Raw genomic sequence first — 24,625 nt, forward strand, 5'->3', positions numbered from 1 at the left:
AATTTTGGCATCCTTTCATGAATCTACCCTTAAATCCTTTTGAATATTGACTTGTTACTACAGTGCTGTGAAAAACTGCTGCAGACTTCTCTAAAGCAGTGTGGTACACATGACATACCAGAATCTTGTCATTTTGGGACCTCACCGAAGCTCCAAACCACTGATGAGACTTAAACTCTATTGGATCGTTTGGTTCAAAGTATCTGTCACCTGAAAGAAAGCAAAAAAGAAAACTCAATTAGAAAGCAAGGCACACCGATTTACAAAACTATAAACAGTTTCTCTTACAAGGCAGGTATTATAGAATATTTTTGCGGGGGGAGGGGGATGTACCCTGATTTTAGTCTTCCTGGCATCTGCCTCTCTTTTGTGGTGTTGATGGGGGGAGGGTTGTTTTTTATATTTCATTTACAGTACTATTACTTTGTCATACAAGTGCATTAGGAATCATTCCTGTTTCCTGTTATTCAACCTCTTTGTTTCTTTCTTTTTTTTTTTTTAATGATAGAATTGCTTTAACACCACATCTGAGAATGTCCAAATTTTGCTCAGGCTAAGGTTAAAAGGGAAGTTACAGGGAGTGGGTGTGAGCACACACACCCATTTCTGGCGCACTCATACAGAGCAGAAACACAAACATCTTGGGTTTCCCTTCAGATAAAGGCTGAATAAACTGCAGAATCGCTAATTGGCCTGCTCATGGTTAAGATGTAAGAGAAGGATCTGATTTAAGAGCCAAGGTTGGCCACTTTCTAACCTTCAGATTGAGGTTAAGAACCTACATAATAGTGGAGATGAGATCAAAGGTGTTTCTGCCTGACCCCACTGGGGACACCATATGTCGTAACTATTTATTACCTTTAAAGGAGACTAACATGGCAGCCACACTACTGTGCCCACGCAGCATTGCCTTTGTGCAGTCGCATATGCCCTGTTATCTACACGGTTACCAGTACCAAATATTACCCTTGCCCATGTAACTCCCAACTCTTCTTCAATTCTGTCCCTGGACCACCCTGGAACTATCCAGTGAGTGCCACAGAAGTGACACCAGATTTTCAGCGAGACTGTTCAGTCAAGTGCCATTGAAAATCTGTGGACGGCCCTCACTGTGATTTAACCAGGAAGGAGAGGCTTCTGTTCAGTTAAATCATTCTGAATTATCAACCCTCAGTGTTATTAACTACAGCAAATACACTGATATTAGGAAGTACCTCTTCCACACTAAATACACTGTACATACAATGACTTCCAGTTCATGGCACATCTAATACAAAAGCAGGAAGTTTAAATCTCACGATAGTTTCCTAAAAGGGAAAAGAAAGCCGTCCAAACTCCAGCAAATGCGCCCAGTAAAGTAAATAGGCATCACCCAGTACAAACACAGCAGAGGTGCATTTCTGCCTGACTGCTTGCTATTTGGAAATAGTAATATAATAATAATAATAACAGTTTATATACCGCAATACCGTTAAGTTCTATGCGGTTTACAGAAGATTAGTGACGTACAAGTTGAGTTAACTTAAGGGATGTGGGAACAATGGGGAGAAAGGGCAAGAGAGGGGAAGGAGGGAAGTGGGTCAGCTGTCTAGGTATTGCAGGAATAGGTGAGTTTTGAGGCGTTTCCTGAATACCTCATAAGTGGTGGGCAATAGGAGTTGTTCTAGGTCTTTACCCCATAGAGCAGCCTGATGTGAGAGAAGATGCTCATGGTGTTTATTTAGTTTGCATCCTCTAACCGGGGGAGAAACGAAGTGTGAGTGGGAGCTTCTCTTGTGTTTGTTGGCTGAGGAGAATAGGTCAGTGATGTATTTAGGGGTTAGACCGTAGAAAACTTTAAAACAGAGGCAGGCGAACTTAAACTTTACACGAGCTTCCATCGGCAGCCAGTGTAGCTGTTTGAAGTATGGCGTCACGTGATCGAACTTCTTTAGACCGAAGATTAGTCTGACCGCAGTGTTTTGCATTAGTTGTAATCGTCGCATATTCTTTTGGGGGATTGCTAAGTAGGCGATGTTACAGTAGTCGAGTTGACTTAATACGAGGGATTGTACCAAGATTCTGAAGGCAGAGTTATCAAAGTATGCTTTAATGGATTTAAGTTTCCAGAGGGTGAAAAAACTCTTTTTGATTAGGGAGTCCACCTGATCTTTCATAGTGAGGCATTGGTCCAGAGTTACACCCAGTATTTTAATGGTGGGCTGTATGGGGTAGTTATGTTTGTTGATGTCTAGTGGGGTTTTGGTGTCAAGAGGGCGCGGTGAAGCGACAAAGAATTTTGTCTTCTCAGTACTGAGCTTGAGTTTGAAGTCTGTCATCCAATGTTCCATCAAGTTTATGGCTTCTGATGCTTTTGGAATTGTTTCCGAGATGGAGTTGGCAAATGGGATAATAATTGTGAAGTCATCAGCGTAACTGAATAATTTTATCCCCAGCTGGGTTAATTGAACGCTCAGTGAGGTCATGTAGATATTGAAAAGCAGAGGGGATAGTGGGGACCCTTGCGGAACGCTGGATGGGTTGCTCCAGGTGTTGGAGAGATCATTGTTGAAGCGAACCTGATAGGTTCGGGACGAAAGGAAACCATGAAACCAGTTTAGCACTTTGCCTCTGATGCCAATAGCATCTAGACACTGTAGCAATTTCGCATGGTCTACAAGGTCAAAGGCAGAGCTCATGTCGAATTGCATGATCAGGGCACTGAGGCCTTTGCTTAAAAATAGGTGCAAGTAATCTAAGATGGCCGCAATTACCGTTTCTGTGCTGAAAAGCGGTCTAAAGCCGGATTGAGTCTCATGAAGGAGTGAGAACTGGTCTAGATATTCCATTAATTGGGAGTGTACCATCCCCTCCATGATCTTTACAAAGAGTGGTATGGAAGCAATTGGTCTGGAAAACAAATGATTTTCTTTTTCTGAAACAAAAGCAGCTTTGTTTTATTGTTCTATGCATGAAAGGCTCTGCTGTGTTGAAAATGCAGCTATAGCATGGTTTCAAGTTTTATTAAAATTTTGATGTATCGCAATATCATTAATTCAAAGCGATTTACAATTAAAAACGGGGACTTAATTATTAACTAAAACCAACACAAACGGAATTTACGTACCAATACATAAGGGAAATAGGGAGAACTACAATAAGTATAGTAAAGGATACATACAACCTGTGCATTCCAATGAGTTTGCAAACCGATTTCAGACTCCAGCATGAACTGTTGTAGAAACAGAAAATGTACACGGTGCAGGAGTTTTATTCAATAAAAAATATATGTCATAAAATCAACAATAAAAACAATGAATAAAAAATAAAATTAATCAAAAAATTGGTTCTTGTTATATAGCATGTCGGCGCCGACACAGTCTGTGTTTTGGGCGTTTTCTTGAACAGCATTATTCACAGGAGAGCTTATCCGCCTGTGCCCCTGTTTATGCATTTTCATCCATATGGTTCTTGTATATCCATGCTATGAATGTTCTGGACCCCTGAAGAAGAAGTGTTTTTCGAAACACGACCCGTGTCAGGTCCGACATGCTGTATAGCAAGAACCAATTTTTTGAATAATTTTATTTTTTATTCATTGTTTCTATTGTTGATTTTATGACATTTTTTAATTGAATAAAACTCCTGCACCTTGTACATTTCCTGCAATTTTGTTTTGCGTTGTACTCTCACTGCAGTTCTTGTTGGTTTCTTTTTGCTGCTGTACAAGTAGACCATTTCCATCTCCTTGACACTGGACTGTACTTCACTAATGAGCAGAACATTTCTGGCCCTCTTCTTGGCTAACTAGTGGGTTTCTAGTCAAACAGGCTTCTAGATCTCGTAGCCCTTTCAGGACCAAGGGACATATTTGTCCCATAACTTTAAAATCCTATAAATTTTGATTGGGATAGTCTACAGTTCTAAATTTGATATGTACGGATTCCATATGATACTGCCTTTATGTAAACAAACTGGTTCCGACATTCATTCATTAGCGTCGTTGCCAGATTGACGAGAAGATTCACTTGCCACACTGTCCATAAGCCAGAAGTGTGATTTTTTTTAAAAAAAATAATGATATTTCACAAAACAAATCAATTTTTTGGCATCTGCAAGCCCTTTTTACCATAAAAATGTCGTCAAAACCACAAAAATTGGCCTACGATCCTTATGGTCCTGAAAGGGTTAACTCCAACTCCAGCTCCAAAATAATGAAAACCCCCTCACTTCTGGACTTGTCATCTTTCCTTGACCCCCATGCCACACATAGTAAAACTGCTGTGGAAGGCAGCAAATCCTTCTGCTCTTTCTCAACCATAGGTCTCACCAGCAGAGGGGACCACTTCTTCTGGCAGAAAACTAGCCAGCTCTAATGTAAGCCCTTCTCTTGGAGTCCTCCTCCTCCTCCCCTTTTCCTGTCTTAAACTCTCTGAATAGAGGGCAAGCTTGAGCAACACCTCCTTGTTTTTGGACTCACGTATGGTTGTATACTTTGCACTTACATCACTAAATTAACACCTTTTTTTTATTGACCAAGTCACAAAGCCTCCTCCCTCCATTACCTCGGGCAACAGACTTTGATCGACTTTGTGCAGGGGATTGGTAATTTACCCTACCCAATTTGAAAAGGAAATTTTAGGAGACCCTGCTACATCCATTACGTTGCATTTTTTTTTCTAGAAATAAATGCTGACAATTTGTAGTTGATACTGGTTTCTGGTTTTTTTTTTTTAGCTAGTATACAGTTAAATCAATAATTAAAAACCCCAAAACCAGTATCAACTACAAATTGTCAGCATTTATTATAGTCCCTGTTCCACTGAAAATCTTAATATTGTACGGCTCTGTCTGCTGATTAACAAAGAAAACAATGATGAAACCTCTGTTTCCAGCCATCTCCACCCACACAATAAAATTCTTTGGCTTCTGAGCAAATCAGGACACTAGAAAGAAGCTAAAACACTAAAAGCCGAAACTGATCCTGTAATCCAAAAGTAATTTTCCCAGCTCCTGATAACAGACACATCCAAAAGGATCTTTGCCAGAAAAACCAGAAAGGTCTACAGTGAGTCAGTGCTACTCTGTGAAACTATTATTCTAGCAGTCCGGACTTTTTTGCTTGGTTTGCTACTTCTTGGTCACACTGTAAGAACAGCAATAAAGCAGCTAGCATATGTTCCCCTCTAAAGAGACTTAACAATTACACAGTTACATTCCAAACCCTATGAAAATCTCCTATTTCAGCTGCAGCAGCAACTGATCATTATTTATAGAGACGTGAATAGTTACACAAAAGAGGAAGGGAATTTCTGCAAGTCAAGTTTACTGCCAGGAGGGGCTCACAAATCCAGGTGGAAAAGGAAAGGGGGAGGGGAGGGGTATTCCAAGTCATTATACATTATCGTGCTTACCTGAAATTTCTCTCTCTGTAAGCCCTATCAAATCAGACCAGACCAATGAGTTACGCTCTATCTTCATCAAGCGGAGACATTATAAAACTATTCTTGCTCCCTACATATGCTGAGGCAGTTTCCTCTTTCTGTAGCAAAATAATATAATTCTTCTCTTTATTATTTCATTTTTTAATGGCCTAAGTGTACTACAAACCTTCTCCTCTGCAGGATCAATGTTTCTGCCTGTACTGTAAATGATGCATACATAAGAACATACGAATAGCCATACTGGGTCAGACCAATCCTGGCAGAAACCCAAATAGTAGCAATATTCTATGCTACTGATCCCAGGACAAGCAGTGGCTTCCCCCATGTCTGTTTCAATAGCAGACTATGGACTTTTCCTCCAGGAACTTATTCAAACCTTTTTTTTTAAAACCAGCTACGTTAACCACTGTTACCACATCCTCTGGCAATGCGTTCCAGCTAACTATTCTCTGAGTGAAAAAATATTTCCTCCTATTGGTTTTATAAGTATTCCTCTGTAACTTCATTGAGTGTCCCCTAGTCTTTATCATTTTTGATGGAGTAAAATAAATAAATAAATAAATTTGATCCACTTGTACCCATTCTACACCACTCAAGATTTTGCAGATTTCAATTATATTCCCCTTCAGCCGTCTCTTTTCCAAGCTAAAGAACTTTCACCTCTTTAGTCTTTCCTCAAAAGAGAGGAGTTCTCTCCCCTTTATCACCCTGGTCACTCTTTTTTGAACCTTTTCTATTTCTGCTATATCTTTTTTGAGATAAGGCAACAAGAATTGAACATGATACTCAAGCTGATGTCACACCAAATAGCGATACAGAAGCATTATAGCATTCTTAGTCTTATTTACCATCCCTTTTATGATAATTCCTAGCATGTATGCTTTTTCATTTTACTTTATATTTTGGGGGGAGGGGGGTGTACTACCTAGGGTGAGATCCTGGACTGTTTTGACAGGACTCAATGATCTCTGATCTTGCCAAAACAGTCCAGGCTAATGGGATGTCCAAAGATATCTCCTATACTGGGCAGGAAGGCCCGGATTCTGCAAAGTGCGTCCCGATTTTAGGCAGCTGTAGGCATCCTACAGCTGTCTAATCAGCCAATCGGGACGCATGTTTAAAAAAAAAAAAAAAATGCTCCCCAGGCAGGCTGCCTATATTGAAGGCGCCTCCGGGAGCCTAGGGAGGCTCCCAAGACCGCCTAAGCTTGCCTAAGGGTCTTAGGCAAACCTAAGCGGCCCTACGTATCTCCCTAGTAGAGGGAGAGAAGCTTACAATGTAAGCCAGGAAAATGCTGGCCTACATTGTAAGAAGACGCGACTACTATATTTATCGCGGCAAGGAATCTCCCTGCCGTGATAAGTATAGCGGCTGCAGCTGCCTGTCCCCCCCTCTGATCGCCGTCAGGAGAGTGTCCAACCCCTTCTGCCGAAAGGCCGCCCACCCAACACCCCCTATCGCCAGGAGGAGACTGCCCAACCCCTTCTGCCGGAAGGCCAACCACCCAACATCCCTGATTGCTGGTAGGAGGGTGACCAACCCCTCCTGCCAGAGGACGCCCCCTCTGGACCCCCCCCCACATTAATACCCCCCTCCACCAACACCGTTCGCTGCATTTGTCGTGGGGGGGGTGCACGATTGTCGAGGACCATCAGGGCAAGGCCGTTGGAAATGATGGGGGACTTTTTTTTTTATGGGGCAGATATTTTGCATGTGTAATACAAGCAAAATATCTGTGCCATTGAAAAAAATGGGAAAAAAACCCCACCCAAAAACCAGGCAGACCTGGATAAGTGTTGCCTTCTTTCCAAAAGGAATTTTTAAACAACATCATGGTTGTTTGATATATTTCATTGAATGAAACAAAAAAGGGGGTTCTGTATACACAACACACAAAATAGGGTTAGAGCATAATGATTACAATATCAAATTCAGGATGCGGACCTGGAATGATATATAGATCATAGGAGGTCCTATGATCTGATCATCCAACATGTTATGATATGCTCATCTCCAATCCCAAGTGAGAAATTTATATAGATATTTATATAGATTTTTTAGATGAAAACTCTATTTAATTGATATAAAATGATCTTTTTGATAAGCTCTGCTAGAAATTGTGTGAAATAGAATTAAAGCAGTACCTATTTTTTAGCACTTCCAAGAAATTCTTAAAGTTATGGCACATAAAGTCCTTCATAAACATCGTGTTACCCACATTCTTTCTATATAGCTGATAGCGGGTAAGATGGAATTCTAGGTCTGACCTCTTCCATATCACGGTAACACAGTCACCGACAGGTCTACAGCAATCGGGTTTTAGGATCGGTAAAACCTGATACTAAATAGCCAAGCAATGTAAGTGAATCAATCGCTTGGCTATTTTGCATGGGGTTTTACTAATTTGCATGGCCGGATCGGAAAATGGGCGCTACAAGGAGAAAAACACGCACTGGGCCGTTTAGTGAATCGGACTGGTTAGCAGCGATCGTTGGACTTTAGTAAATCACTACATTAAGGGCTCCTTTTACAAAGCCGAGCTAGCGGGTTTAACGCTTGTGACTTTTCATCACACACTAAACCCCCGCGCTGGCCTAAAAACTATTGCCTGCTCATGAGGATGCGGTAGCTGCTAATGCGGCCGGCGGTTTAGTGCGCAGTATTACGTGCATTAAACCGCTACCGCGCCTTCGTAAAAGGAGCCCTAAGAGTCCTGAGAAGCACTGTCTCTACTCTGGAATCCTGTGGATTTATAGAGTAAACCGTCTGCTGTGCCAGTAAAACTAAAGGTATGTGTGCCTGGAGGTATGCAATCCGTGACTCGTTCTCAGACATAACATGTTCCTACATGTGTTTTCAAGGCAGAAGCACAGTACAAAGCTTTGGTGAGAATATGCTGTGCTAACAGAATGCACTGTAACGTAACATAATCTAATCTAATTCTTAGTCTTATATATCAAATCATCGCCTAAAAATAGGAGCTCGATTCTTGGTGATCTAATTATGTAAACTGAAAGATCCACTAACATTCATTGGAGCTATAACCTAAAAAGCAATGAAACATAGTGTTTTTTAAGGTTTTACGAAAGATCTGAAGGAAACAAACACAATTTAATTTGAGGAGGTAGTCCACTCCATATCGCAGTTAGTAAGTATGGAAAGCAGTGTGAAATTTTACTAATGGACTCGATTCCCCTTAAATGATGGAAAAGAGAGTTTATACATACGAGTTGCTCTCATGCTCGAAGATCTCATGGTGTTTAGAGATAAAGACATCAAAGGAACAGTATGTAAAATTTTAAAGGCTATACAAGCACATTTCTCTTCCTCTCGGAGGGAAGAACCGCCACACTGCATGGTGAGCATATGGGGGGGGGGAGGGTAGGGCAGGCAGGACAACCAGGCCACCAGTGGGAGAGCGCAGAAAGCTAATTAATGCCGCGTCCAGTATACCGCAACCGAGGTCCTTTGCCCCCAGGAAACCACCATCCCGCCTCGGGAACAAAACATTAGGTGAGCTGGCAGAGTAACTAGGCCGTGGTTGGCAGAGCGCAGGGGAAAACGCCGCAATGCTCCCATGGCGAGGGCCGAACTGCAGCTCCTGCTTCAGTTCAGGTTGCCTCCCCTCGTTCCCCCACCCCTCGTGCCTACGTCCCTGATCCTCATTGCTCCCCCCCGATCCTATTTCTCTCTACCCTGGGTTTCCCCTCCCCCCTCCCTATCTCCCTTTCCATTCACCCTCCCTAGGCAACAGTCTAGGCCCTTTTGTCGTCACTGCCCCCTATAGGGTGGGACTCTTGTCCTTTTCCTCAACAGAGGTGGCATGTGATCAAACTTTTTCTTTCCAAAAATTAGTTTGGCTGCAGCATTTTTAATCAATTGCAGGCGTTTCTCATTTCCTTTGCTTAATCCCACATAAATGGAACATAACATAAAATTGTATTTGTATACCACAATACACTGTGAAGTTCGATGCGGTTAACAGGAATTAAATAGAAGACCATACATAAGAGGTCAGGATACAAGTACAGTGGTACCTCGGTTTACGAGTGCACCGGTTTGCGAGTGTTTTGCAAGACAAGCAAAACATTCGCAAAATCGGCACCTCAGAAACCGAGCATGCCTCGATTTGCGAGCGCTCCCCCCCCAGCTAACCGGCACCCTCCCCCCCGCGACCCGGCCCCCCCCCCCCCCGCTGCCATCAGGCACCCCCCCTCCGCGACCTGAGGTCCCCCAACCCACCCGAACCCTCTTGTTACTTCAGTGTAGCCTCCGCACCGGCACCGGCACCAGCATGTCCTGCCGGTGCCCGAAGATCTGCCTCCTGTGCTGGGCTTTGAGCATGTGCACATGCTCAAGGCCTGAGAGTTCACGTTCTCTTGAGAGATGGGCTCCGCGATCGACTCACTTTGCCTTGGCGATCTACCGGTCGATCACAATCGACCTATTGGGCACCCCTGCAATAGACCATAAGGACCCAAATCAGATAATTAGTTAAGAGAGTCATCTAATATAAAGTGGTCAAAGAGACTGAAAGGCTTAAGAGAAGTAAAGCTAGTAGATTGAATCATGCAAAGAATAGGTTAGGAATTGTCCGGAGTAATCATGCAGATACATTATGTGGAAAAGTCATGCTAATGGTTTTGCTGGAGTAGTCATGCAAATACTTATCAGATTTATTCCAGTCCGTGGGCCTGCGGGGGTCTTTCAGGGCAGAAGTAGAGATCTCTCAAGCAGGCACAGGTTGTTGAGAAGAACTTGTGGAGGTGTGTAGAAGTTCTCCGTAGCAGTACCTGAGTAGCTGAGGGGAGGAGGTGGCAGCGGAGTAGTATCTTTCGCCTGTTGTTTGGATGTGCCAGGCCACAGGAGGTGAGGAGCTGTAGAGCAAGGAAGTTTGGTTATGCTCCACTCAGTCGCTTTGCAAAGGCGCACGCTAAGGCACATGCCTTTGCCGTGCGCCTTAGCCGGTATGCTGAACGGCTAAGCGCCGTTCCCTCCTCCAAATTTGAATGCTCCCGGCTAGACGGGAGGGGAAGAGCAAGCTCGCACACCCTGAAGGGGGAAGGAAGCCGCAGTAAAGCTCTGTGCAGGAGCCGGCCCGATCGTCGGTGGATGTGGAGGGGGGCCGCAGCAGAGCTCCATGCAGGAGCCGGCCCGATCTCCGGTGGATGTGGAGCGAGGGCCACAGCAGAGCTCCGTGTAGGAGCTGGCCCGATCGTCAGTGGATTGTCCTTAACATAACTAGGTAACTTGATACTCAACACATGAGACAGCCATAATGGGGACATAATTTGCCACTCTAAGTGCAGCCAATCAGAAAGATGTTCCATGAGCTCAGGAAGGACCCAATACATACCCTGACACAGTATATAGGCCTGATGATATCTATAAAAGTTTGGGAAATTTACCCCACCCGCTGTAATTACCTAGCCAAATAAATTTGGTAAGAATGGTTTTCAGCTTCTTGTAAAAAGACCCCTGAAAATAAACTGGCAACATACCCATTTGGTAGCAAACCACAGGCAAAATCTTAACTGTTTGGATTCTCCCCCACCAAGACAAATGAAGTGGGTTCCATTACTCACACAATTCTGAGACCTTTATCAATAAGGATTTTTCATTTACTTTCATAGTCTCTTCCAACGTTTTCTGAATCCAAATACCTAAATATTTTATACCCTCTTCCTTCCAAAGAAAAGGGAATGTGTCAAATAATCCTTTTGGACAGTGTATGTTTAATGGAAGAACTTCAGATTTACTGAAAATTTTCTAAATCTAGTAAATGTGGGATGGTAGATTCGGGATTCCTCAAATGAAGCAAAATATCATCTGCATAAGCAGAGATCTTATATTCCTGACCTGCAAATGGAATACCCTGTATCTCCTCTGCCTGTTGAATAGCCAATAGCAAGGGTTCCAGAACAATAGCAAATAGCAAAGGAGACATTGCATATTTTAAAGTCATCTGCCTTGACCTCTTTGAAAAAAAAAACCTGAATATAAATGATAATTGACATTTTCTCTGCGTACAGTGTGCTTTGTGTTTTTTTTTTTTTATTTTATTGTTGGTAGATCATTTTAACTTGGTCATTTTAAACATAGCTCGCAAGCCAAGAAAGTGTGGACACCCCTGATATATGGTATCTGAAAAAAGGAGCTTAACATAAATAGAGTATGGGTGTGCCATGATCATGTCACCAAGTGATAGGTGCAAATTAAGGAATATAATCAGTTGCACACATCGCATGGTGCATTTAGGCATGCTAACTTACATCAGCCATTGACTTGTCATAAGTAGGCAGACCTATATTTTGGCAGGCCAATGCATCTTTGAGCTAGTATTTTTTCATGGCCTAGGTGTGCCTAAGTGCTATTATAGAATTGGTGCTAAGATTTCCCTACTGCGACACCTACATCTTAGCATCAAATTATAGAATTACCTCTTTTGATTTTTGTGTAGAACAATGAAGAGAAGCTGGGGGAAGGGGATGAATGTGTGTGACAAAGAAACATGACAAAAGAAAAACAGACAAAAAATTTCCAAAAACACAAGCATAAAAAAAAGCAACGATAATAAATAAGGGGGGAAAAAGTAGAAAAAGATGGGAAAGGGGCCAAAACACAGATGCTGTAACATAAAACGTGAGCAAAACAGCAGCAAAAATTTACAAAGAAAAAATTTTGCTCTGGCTCCTAAGTTTTGGCCAGCATCAGAGTTTTCAAGAGTTTTCCACCCATGAAAGATGTGATTATTTAGCACAAGATAACTCAGCTGTCTGATATTTCACTGCAATTGCCACTAGAGGAGGAATCCACATACAGTAATGCTCTCAAAGTCCAAAACTGTGCAGAAGATGAAGTCTGCAGACAATGACAATACTTGAAACAGGAAACCTATGAGCATGCATATCTCCATATATCTGGACATGTGGTATAGATAAATAGTTAATTTACTCATTTCTTTGACAACCACTCAGAGCATAAGATGATTCAATAACTGTTTAGCGATCAGAGATAACGTAATGATACCCTGAGGCATTTAAAAATAAGTTACCGTAATAGAATACTGTGAACTGTAAAAATGTTAAACATTTTCATTTTTGAGATTTTAGAACTCCTGTCCCATTTGTTCTCCTAAATGTGATTGGTCCAAACATAAAAAAAGTAAAAAGGACTTTAATCAATTCATTAAAATAAGGTAAAATGGCATTAAAAAGAAATAAAAGTAACAACCAAGCACAGCTTAAACTAATATTAGACAAGGTAAAGAGAAATAGCTGGAAGACTGTAAGCATAAATGTTCATAGACTAGGCCAGGGATAGGCAATTCTGGTCCTCGAGAGCCCCAGGCAGGTCAGGTTTTCAGGATATCCACAATGAATATGTATGATATAGATTTGCATGCACTGCCTCCTTGAGATGCATATCTATCTCATGCATATTTATTGTGGATATGCTGAAAACCAGACCTGCCTGTGGCTCTCGAGAACCGGAATTGCCTACCCCTGGTTTAGGCTTGTTACTCAGCCTGATCCTAGAGACACAGCCAGCCAGTTGAGTTTTCAAGTTAACCTCCATGAATATTTATACATGCTTTGGAGGAATGTTTACTAAAGTAGGGCAATAATTTGCACTTACCACACCTTAAATGCAAAACTTAAGCAGCAAGTGGAAAACCTGTGTGGTAACTGATGAAGGCATGCCTGCATCTGCCATGCATTTATTCACTTACCATGTTTCATGCCTGAGCAGATAGCCTCATCATTTGGAATGAAAGCGAACAGAACTTTATGCATATCTACATCCAATCCCACAATCAAATTCCAAATTGATTTCTCCAAGGAAAAGTATCAACTTTTTAAGATAACTGGACTTAACAGTACAATAACATGTCTTAATGGTAGCCAACACTAATAAAAGTTTGGAGGTTTGGAAGTTTAGCAAAAATACTACGCAATGTTTTCTGAACAGAAAAGAATTTGAGAAAGACCACTGATGACCTGGAAAGAATAGATAACATAGCATTTGCAGAAGAGAGGGTGTGTATGTTTGCTTTCAGATTTGCTAGTTCCACAGACATGAGGATACAGCCTAGACAGGGATCCACTGAAAGAGGTTTGTATATTACACCATATACAGATCAGGCATATTTTTTGCATTCATTTGTTACCACCTTTATATGGGACCCCCTGAGGAAGACAGTGTTGATTGAAACACGGACCGTGTCGGGTCCCAAATTGCTATAAGTGGTTTATTTATATGCAACAATTTGTTTATTAGTTTATAATAAATTTTGCCTGCACCTTGTACACTTGTCTGCAGTCCTTTTTTTTGTCCGTGATTTATCATTTGTTTTTTTTTTTTTACTGCAGATCTGTTGTATCTTCTTGTCTTTGTTATGCCTAAAATTTCAGCAAAGCCTTTGATAATTGTCCTGCATAGGAGTCTCCTAAATAAACTGAGAAGCAGTAGCATGATAAGGGGGGCCGACTTGGTCGGAATGCCTGCATCTCTCCCCTCCCCCCAGGTGATGGGAGGGGTCTCTTAAATACACTGCTCTCTACCTCGTCAAATCTTTGCCAGAAGCGAGCAGGGTTTCCTAACCACTGGTTGCGTCAGTGTTGTATTTGTTATAAAGGTATCTTGTGGATTCGTTCACATTTGTAAATTCAAAGCACTCTCGACTCACACATGCTGTATTTACCTTTCCTTCACTCAAAGGTTGGCAATATAAAAAATATCAACATCTTCCGTCGTTTCAAGCTGCAATATGGCATAAAGATTTGAATTCTCTAATAGCGACCTCTCGCTTTTTTTAGGAGACAATTTGAAACGTATTTGTTTACAAGATTATTAAGAAATTAATGTATCACATTCAGCTGTATATGTACAGGTTTTTTTTATTCTATTTTGTAAACTGAATAGAATTTAATGGTATTGTGGTATAGAAATTTTATGTTTATGTTATGTTATCCTTCTTTCTGATCTCATTTCCTGTTCGTGGGACCACAAAATGGCCTCAGAAAGAAGGCTCAGCCAGCACAAGCAGCAGGTAGGAGAGCCAGCTTGCTGATGGTGAGATTTGAAGAGGTCTGGTGTGGGGGAGGGGCACAGCAATGCCTGGGTAACATGGAATAACAAGTTGAAGGGAAGGGGGGAGGGGGCAAATGGTGCCTCCATCCCAGGCACCAGCTTTCCTCACCACATCACTACTGAGAAGCCTGAGGGGAAGTTCCAAAGTGGTGAACCAGATTCAGAATTGGTTGGGGGATAGATGCCAGATGGTGGTAGTATACAAAGTTCATGCTAAAGAAAGAAAGGCAAACACAGCAAAGTGTCTCACAGATCAGTCCTGGGTTCAATATTACATTGCATTAGTATTTATGGATCGCTAATATGCCCCAGAAGGAGTTCAATATGATTTACAATTTAGAAGAGCCTGGCTGTGTCCAGGATTTACGTTATTTCATTAGAGTTCATGACATAGATATCTTGATTTATGTTCATGTTGGCATACAATTATGGTAAATGGTTTGGAGAGAAAATTGTTGTAATTTTGACATTATAGGTTCTGGTATGAGTATCACTTTCCTATGGGATGGTGGATGTGGATATATAGATGTAGATATGGATATCTTTCGAGATGGGAGAGGTGGTTTGCGCCTTGTTTGGTTTCTGTTGGTTGTAGCCCGTTTGTGAAGGGGAGAAAGATATTTTCCAAACAATTTAGAGGGGCATAATCAAAAGGGACGTCTAAGTCCGTTTGAGTTTAAGTCGCAAATCGTCCAAAGTAAAAAACAGCCTAAGACACATTTTTGAAAAATACATCCAAAATTTTTTTTGTTTCGAAAATCAGATCATGCCGATCTGATCGTCCAAGCCGCTAAATCGTCCATCTTTATACCACATTTCCGTTCAACTTTTTGTCCAAGTCAAAAACAGCTAGAACAAGCCCTGTTGGACGTGGCAGGGGTCTGCAAAGTGATGGACTGAACACCCAGACATGGCACCTTACAGGGCACTGCTGTGAACTTCACAAAAAGGGTGCCATGTCTTCTCCTCACTACAGCTCCCTTATAGGTCATGATGAGCCCCCCAAACCACCTCCAGAATCCCCCAGACCCACTTATTTACCACCCTAATAGCCCTTATGGCTGCAGGAACAACTTATATGCCAGTAAAAAAGGGTTTTGGGGGTGTATAGGGGAGTGTACATGTTTCAATTTCAATGAAGTGATTACAGGGGCTTATGGGCATGGGTCCTCCTCTCTATGGGTCCCTAACCCACCCCCAAGAGGGCTTAAGCCGTCTCTGTGCTGAACGACTTTCCTATGCTTGGCGGCCAGATGATGATGGTCTGGAGGCTGAATTTTAAAGGTGTGATTAATATTTTTATGGGGGGGCGGTCGGTGATCACTGGGGTAGTGTGTGAGGGGTCTGTTTTATGTGTTTGCAGTGCTTATCTGGTAACTTTAGGTGGATTTTTGTGACTTAGACCATGCTTTACATGGTCTAAGTCACAACGTCCAAGTTCCGTCGATCGTGGGCTGTATAACTTTCGGTTATACATGCTGTATGACTAAGTCTATGCCAGCCCACGTCCTGCCCAACTCCCATCCTCAACACTCCTCCCAAAGCGCCCCGTTTAGCTTTGGTCATTCAGTGTAGGCCTAGGTCATTTAGAAATACGTCCAAAACCCGTTTTTATTATCGGCACTTGGACGTATTTGGGAAATGTTCGGCCAAGTGCCGACTTAGACCGGTTTTTGGAGGTTTTTCTCTTTCGATTATGAGCCCTTTAGGTTTTTAGGCCTTTATGAAAGTTGTGGTAGGAGGGGGGTGTTTCTTAATCATGTTGGTAAAAGATTCTATCATTTTGCTGCCAGGTAAGGAAAGGTTGTAGAGTGAATAGTTCTGTATTTGATTCCTCTAGGATTTGGGAAGCTTATTCTCATATGGTTGCTGCCCACACCCTCTTTTGGGTTGTGCATGGGAAAAGTCAGGCGCCATATTAAAGACTAGTGCACAGAGAAGATCCATGTGCAACTCCAATTACGTGCTTGTTAACACTAATTCAGTGCCTAATCAGTGCTTGTTATCGCCCACTAATCAACCAAGCTACATGTGAATCTAAATTCTAGCACCCAGCTTTGGGTGACCTAATGTATATAGAATCCAGGGGTTACAGTAATGCTGCCTCTGCTGACATAGTCCCAGTTGCTTTGACTCTAGAAACCTGCACGTTAAACACAGTGATTCAGAACATATACAGTGGTATGGACTGCTTCATTGCTAGAGAATGTGGAGAACTGACATGTGTGGTGCTGCATTTCTGGACTCCTGGAGGTATGTTAAATCCTGTTGATGTGTACCAGGTCACTCTCTTGCTCTAGTGCCCTGACTAGACTGTCACCTAAGCAAATCTTCAGACAGGGCTGGGTTACATGTAGTACTCCAGTCTGCCTCCTTTAGTTTACAACAGGGATTCTTCTGTTGTTCAGCAGGAACCTCTGCTCCTTTTACTAGGCTCTAAAGGCAAAGACTGTATTGTCCCTATAACATGTGTGTCCTGCCTCACTTCTTATCTCTCATAATTTCAAGTTTCAAGTTTAATAAAAATTTGATTTGATTGCAAAATCGTAATTCAATGCGATTTACAAATAATAAAATTGGAGTAAAAAACGAAAAACATATTAATCAAACCAGACGGTTAAAACAACTATACCAACCAACCAACCACATAAGGTAAAAAATAATAAATAAAGGTTTAAATACAATGTATAAACAAATAAAAAGGGCAAGGTGATGAAACAATAGGGGAATAGGATACCTGCTCAATTTTCACCTATCAGCATTCTAACATAAATCCTGAATATATAAAATTTGCAGAACTCGGTTAAAAGCGTCCTTAAAAAGCCAGCTTTTCAGGAGACTTTTAAACTTACAAGTAATTTTTCTTCCCTTATATTGATTGGGAGAGAATTCCAGATTTGAAGGGCCGGGACGGAAAAGATCGTGTCTCTCCTTGAATAAATGAGTCTCAGTGAAGGGACTAAGAGGAGAGATTTCTCTTCCGATCTTAAGGATTTTGTAGTAATATAAGGGATTAGAAGCCTTAATAAGAATTCAGGAGCTTTATTCGTTAAAATTTTGCGTGTAAGTAGTGCTATTTTATATGTAATTCTATGATTTACAGGTAACCAATGCTTTTCCTTTAGAAGGAGAGTCTATTTGTACACTCCTAACTTCACTGGGCTGCACCCCATTCCTGGTCACAGTAGTAATATCAGATGTTTAAAACAACATGCTATGCAATGGGCTCAGATTAAGCCTTTCATAACACTTCCCATAGACAAGCTGATTTCTAGAAAGGCAGCAATAAAAACAACTCAGGCTTCTTGTAAATATGACTTCAGCTGGTGCCCCTTTATTATTCTGCTCCTGACATCTGGGGGGCGGGAAGGGGGGAGGTACGCGGTTATTGCTATATCCCTTTGTTTCTGAAGACATGGTTAACAGCTTGAAGCCTCTAGTTTATATTTATTTGAATTTGCTTTACTGCCCTTCAACAAACAGAGAAATGCACAATCTCAGAAGAGGAAAAGCAATGGAATTCCTTCAAAGACAGGGAAGCAAAGAAGCAGGAACAGAACAACCTGTGCACAGCATTTCAGGGAAACCAAGAGAATGCCAGCCAGGCAGTCTCCAAACCCTGAATCGGTGCCATGCAACCACTTTTGTATTCAAGGAGAACTTGCACCATCTCTTTCATGTATCTTTTTTCCACATCTGTGCACCTACCACATATTTACACTTCAAAGAAAGCAAAAAGGGTAAAAATGGAAAGTAAAATCCTGCAGCTGCAGTGGGTGGATACAGATGGGAAACAATGACACCACTGATTAAAAAGAAAAGGGTGGTCTCTTTGGAACATTAACATCATACATCTAAGAAAAACATATCTTACTGCATTTATTTTTAGAGATATTTTCGCAGCTTGCTTGGACAGTCCCTGCCAAGAACCTAGTATCTATATAGCCATAGCTCCTGGTATATGAATTTCAAATGCAACAGAAACTGAAAGGACAATTCTTTCAGGTGCACCTAAAGTTATAAGTAAATAATGTGCATGCATTTATAAAATAATATTTATTTATTTAGCATTATTTTTTATATTGCCATTCGTTGGTAGTATCAAGGCTGTGTATAATATATAAAATAAAATTTTATATATTATACCGTATTTATATATATATACCGTATTTATACCGTATTTATATATATATATATACCGTAAAATCATATTAAAAACAAATAAGCACATCTGACCTCTTCTCTATTTGTACACTGTAATTCGCTGACTGTGCAGCTATTTTTCATTGTGAACCGCCTAGAAGTCGCAAGATTATGGCGGTATAGAAAAAATAAAGTTATTATTATTATTATTATTATCTACAGGGTGAGGCAAAAAAATGTAACCCCTCAACTCAAGTATTTTTGCCATTTTCTCAAAAGCCACTTTAAATTTCAGTGTATACTTACTTAAGCAACATTTAATTATCATAAGCTATGTTGATGTTACCAACATTTTAGTATTAAAATGTTCAAACTAAGACACAGTCAAATAACATCATTCAAACAAAACAATTAGTGCTACGTTAAGTGCAACTTTTCTGTAGTGCTTTATTTATATCGTCAATTTATAAAATCACTACATTAAAATGTGTGTGACTTTCCTCTCAGCAGTATCTTTTTATTTTTTTAATTCAAGGTAGGTTTTTTTTTACATTCGACAAAAAAACCCAAAACAAACAAAAACCACATACCCAACAACAGCCAGGAATCACAGGAGTTGACACAAGAGTCAAGCAAAGACCACATTTCTTTACTGTCTAATACATGACACAGTCTTTTGGCTGCTACAGCCTCACATTTGGCAATAAGACAAGACATACAGAGTTCTACCAGAAAGTACTATTTAAGAAGGAGGGGTCCTTCCAGGCACACAGGACATTCTACATACTACCATGCCACAGCCATCTAAATATTGAACAATTGACATTGAAAGAGCAGTAATTGTCTGGAAAGAGTATCTCAGGAGTACCTTAACAATTCAGGGTTCTACGTACTAAATGGGGCAAGGCTTCGTAGTTTCAAAACCTTTGATGGGTCAATGCACAGAACTCCCACAATATAGGAAATAATGCCCAACCTATAACGCAGGAACCGTGCCAAAACTTAGCTCTTCAATGTTAATTGTATGCAAATGGTATGCGCACTGCGAGACCTAAAGTAAGGGGGAGAAGCATGTCTGCTTCATTCGCAGAAGTGGTGTGTAGTAAGCAGAACACCTGTGTGCATGCCCAGGCAAACCAGGAAGTGAAGCACACATCGGCGCTGCACTTTTGCGCCTTTAAATAGAAGCTTTTCATTTGTTTTTCATTTGAAATGCTTACATTTAAGTACAGAAAACAGGTGCTAATGTGGGTTTTCACTTTCAGGTTTGCTTGGATCCTCAAATATTTGTTTTTTCACTCCTAGCATTAGAGGCTTGTGCAGGCTTCTTTCTGATTCTGAAATAAATCAAGACTGGCAGATTTTAAGCTCAAAAATATTAGAAATCCTCTCTTCAAATTCCCCAATAACAGTTCTGAGCTGGCATTAGTTTTTCTGACGGTAAGGGCAGGGTTTGTTTGTGAACTGTTCTTTTGAGCATTGGAGGGAATAGCAAATGTCCTCATTTACATCCGTTTGACTACATTTCAATACAATTTGACTACATTTCAGTACAATCTTTGGCATTCACGTTGTTTCCTATGCTGCAGCCCTCTGAACATTCTGCACAGATTATCGACAGTGCTAGTCCTAGCATTGGCATTAGGAGGTTTTTATGCCGATTATGGTACATCACTTTACCCTCTCTAGTTAGAGGAGGGTTCTTCCCTAACAGGGTTCTGAGGCTTTTCCTCCTTTTACTATGAAGCCAGCGGCGCAATGTGCAGCGGCCTCAAAGAAAGCGAACAGAATGCTGGGCATTATCAAAAAAGGTATCACTACCAGAACGAAGGAGGTTATCCTGCCATTGTATCGAGCAATGGTGCGACCACATCTGGAATACTGTGTCCAATACTGGTCACCGTACCTTAAGAAAGACATGGTGATACTTGAGAGGGTCCAGAGGAGAGCAACTAGGATGATAAAAGGAATGGAGAACCTTTCATATGCCGAAAGGTTAAACAAACTGGGTCTCTTTACCCTGGAAAAGCGGAGACTGAGAGGAGACATGATACAGACATATAAAATCATGAGAGGCATAGAGAGGGTGGAGAGGGACAGATTCTTCAGACTAGCAGGGACAACAAAAACAAGAGGTCACTCGGAAAAACTGAGAGGGGATGGATTCAAAACGAATGCAAGGAAGTTTTTCTTCACTCAGAGGGTGGTGGACACCTGGAACACGCTTCCAAAGGAGTTAATAGGACAGAGTACAATACTGGGTTTTAAAAAGGGACTGGATGACTTCCTGGAAGCGAAGGGGATTGCAGGGTATAGATAGGTTACTCTACAGGACAAAATCGAAAAGTGTATGTGAGTTTTAGGGTAGGAGCACTATCAGGTCCTGGACCTGAGGGGCCGCCGCGTGAGCGGACTGCCGGGCACGATGGACCTCCGGTCTGACCCGACAGAGGCAAGTCTTATGTTCTTATGTGTTATATGCTGCAAATTTGTTTTCCCTAATAAGTTCACAGCTTTTCTGTTTGGACAGTTTATAAGAATTCTAGCTGTGTTAGGGTTGTTTAGCATGAAGGGAGGAATTCCCCTGCCGCGATCAGCTGCTGTGATCTAGCGGTAAAGATAAGCAGCTGCAATGTAGGCCAGGGTTTTCCAGGCCTACATTTCAGCCGCCTATCTTGATTGAATAGGCACGATTCTGTAACCGGTGCCCTCAAATGACTGACAGGAATTAGTGGCCACTTTTAAGGTGGCCACAGACTTACAGAATCTGGCCCTTACTGTGTATTAACCACATTGAAGATAATCCAATGCAGTTAGGCTTCCGTGCTATCTCTAAGTTTTCAGGTATAGCAATACTCCAACTTCATTAGCTGGTGTGGGTGACAAAGCTTTCTCTCCTTCTACCGATGAAAGAACTGGCATTTTCCTAGGCATCCAAGAGTCCCCTCCTGCATTCGGGCTGCCAGTGCTTACTTGTAATGCCTCCGACTGCTGCTCCCAGTCCAGCAACGCCATTGCAGGGGGAAGAGAATCCAGAGCAGTGCTAAGGATTGTTTCTAGCTCTCCTGGGAGCACCATTTCTAGTGATCCAATAGAAGTACCCCACAAAGAAATGGCTCCTAAGGCTAAAAGCTCTTGCAGTGTTATTTGGTGATAAGATAAGGCTTATTGGGACTTGGAGGGAAAATCCCTGATCCTACCCTTTCATTTTTTCCCATAACAAGGAAATTCATGGAGCTACTTCAGTCATATCCTTTCCAGAGGATGCCATCTTGATTTCACTTATATATATATATCTATAGCTATATATCTATATCTATATTTTTTTTTTTAATGTACATTTCAGGAAAGGTTTCTAAAAAGCTGGAACTGAATGCTCCTGAAAATTTAAGATGAATTGTTAGTCAAACTTTCAATGCATCTTGTACTGTATATAAATTGCATGTTGAGGTTCTGCCCATTTCAGGGGTATGTACAGTCCCAATGCCATTGTTCTACAGTGTTTTTACACTGAAGGATATGCTTTGTGATCGTGTACTGATGGTGGATTTAGAGAAGAACAAAACCCTAGTGAAACAGAGTCTGCCCTGCTGGGTTTATGGCTCTGAGTGCCCTGAATTGATGTTCATTTTGATGGATGACCTCGTATGCTTCAGGACAGCACGGTGTTCAAGCTAAGTTGTTGTTTGTGATCAACCGCCTGTACTGCTAGGATAGGCAGCACTATGCTCTCGCATACACAGTATTTTGAATGATTTTCAGCATACCATATTTTGTGGTTACTTCCAAAAGGACCCCAGAGGAAGGTCTTCGTGACTGAAACACGGACCATGTCAGGTCCATACCACAACACTGTTATTGGATTATTTTATTGAACTACACCATTTATTGAGAAGATTTTTAGTGTATTGACTTTTAAATAAACTGATTTCAGTATCAAGATCATCGATCCCACAGTTTCCATCCTTTGTGCTTGGATTCTCCTGTTTTCTGTGGAATTTTTGGGGTGAATTTTCTTGTTTTCCAAATTCCAAATTAAACAACTAGAGTATTATACGAAGGATATTCAAAAAGTCTCTGTATTTTTATTTTTTAAAACACTATTTATTAAATATCTCAAAAGCAAATTACATCACTACCTGCAAGGTGAGCCAGCTTACCTCATTAGTCACATGACATTCTACAACACACCCTCTTACCACTTCTCTTGCTCCAACCATTTCCCGTGAAAATATGAAAGTGCACATATTTCAATTCCATTCGGAGTACATGGATAGCATCCACCATTAAAACATATCAGGTACCTTACCTTTTGAGTCAAAAATAATTGGCTGACAATTTTCATTTTGCCTCCAGCCGCACTTGAGCACTTGGCCTCCTTCCACAATGCCCACCTGGGAAGTGTTTGCTTTGGGGGCTCCTACCAGCAAAAATATCCTATTAAATGAAAAAAAAATTATAGATGAAGAGGACAGTGACTTTTTTTGACCTCACACAGACCATGGCAAGACACAGTTTAATTTCTAGAAGATAACGAGCGCTGGTTCTCAAGAATGGATCTTGTTGAAACATTGATATGATGCTCATAATTTAAGTGGCCAATCAGAAGCATGGAAAAAAGATAGAAATATATTTAAAAGGTTGTTTTGACTTCTAGTAAGAACTGAGTCATAAGCCCATAGCTGTGTACAAAATGCAGCAGCATGCTTGATTTGTGGCTGTAGTAGATTTGAACATACCACCCCATTGCTACGAATATTACATTGGTTATCTGATAATTTCGGATTGTATACAAGGTGTTAGTTTTGGTTTTTCATGCCCATCACAAGACAAGGTTCCATAGTATTTGTCAAATGTTTTGTATCTTTTAGAGTCAGAAATGCTAATGAGTCAATCTACTGGTGGGGATACAAGAAGTGAGATATGCTAATACTAGAGCAGTGGCAAACTTGTGGAACAATCCGATTGGACAACTGAGGCTGACTAAAGATATTATTAAAAGCTGCTCTTTTTATGGAAGTTTTTAGTGTTAGTGGTTGAGCAGCAGTAATTGAAGAATGAATGATTGTAAAAAGGATTATGAACTTGTCTGTTATGTCTTTATGTAATCTGGTATGTTTTTTTGAAACCCGCGTAGTTTTAGGCGGGTTAGAAGTGTTTTAAATAAATACATACATGTGTGTGGTGGAGTGGTTAGAGCTACAGTCTTGGCATCCTGAGGTTGTGACCCTGGGCAAGTCACTTAGGGCTCCTTTTACTAAGCTGTGGTAGCGTTTTTAGCGCATGCTGCAGATTAGCGCTTGCTAACCCCCACGCTATGTGGAAAACCTAATGCCAGCTCAATGGAGGCGTTAGCTTTAAGCGCGCTAAAACTGCTAGCGCAGCTTAGTAAAAGGAGCCCTTAATCCTCATTGTCCCAGGTACTTTAGTAACATAGTAACATAGTAGATGACGGCAGATAAAGACCCGAATGGTCCATCCAGTCTGCCCAACCTGATTCAATTTAAATTATTATTTTATTTTTTTTTCTTCTTAGCTATTTCTGGGCGAGAATCCAAAGCTTTACCCGGTACTGTGCTTGGGTTCCAACTGCCGAAATCTCTGTTAAGACTTACTCCAGCCCATCTACACCCTCCCAGCCATTGAAGTCCTCCCCTGCCCATCCTCCTCCAAACGGCCATGCACAGACACAGACCGTACAAGTCTGCACAGTAACTGGCCTAGTTCAATCTTTAATATTATTTTCTGATTCTAAATCTTCTGTGTTCATCCCACGCTTCTTTGAACTCAGTCACAGTTTTACTCTCCACCACCTCTCTCGGGAGCGCATTCCAGGCATCCACCACCCTCTCCGTAAAGTAGAATTTCCTAACATTGCCCCTGAATCTACCACCCCTCAACCTCAAATTATGTCCTCTGGTTTTACCATTTTCCTTTCTCTGGAAAAGATTTTGTTCTACGTTAAT

General features: G+C 41.3%; 1 protein-coding gene across 1 annotated transcript in view; it reads right to left on the reverse strand.

The window, feature by feature from the left end:
* Positions 1 to 24,625, reverse strand: part of ITGAV (integrin subunit alpha V) — a 165,261-nt gene that overhangs the window by 108,835 nt on the left and 31,801 nt on the right. The window contains exons 2-3 of the mRNA XM_033945921.1: positions 22,969 to 23,096; positions 119 to 210 (exon numbers count right to left, since the gene is read on the reverse strand). Coding sequence (XP_033801812.1) covers positions 119 to 210; positions 22,969 to 23,096 — 220 coding nt within the window. The remainder of the gene's footprint in view (positions 1 to 118; positions 211 to 22,968; positions 23,097 to 24,625) is intronic.

Source organism: Geotrypetes seraphini, chromosome 5 (assembly GCF_902459505.1).
Source record: "Geotrypetes seraphini chromosome 5, aGeoSer1.1, whole genome shotgun sequence".
NCBI classification, from domain to species: Eukaryota; Metazoa; Chordata; class Amphibia; order Gymnophiona; family Dermophiidae; genus Geotrypetes; species Geotrypetes seraphini.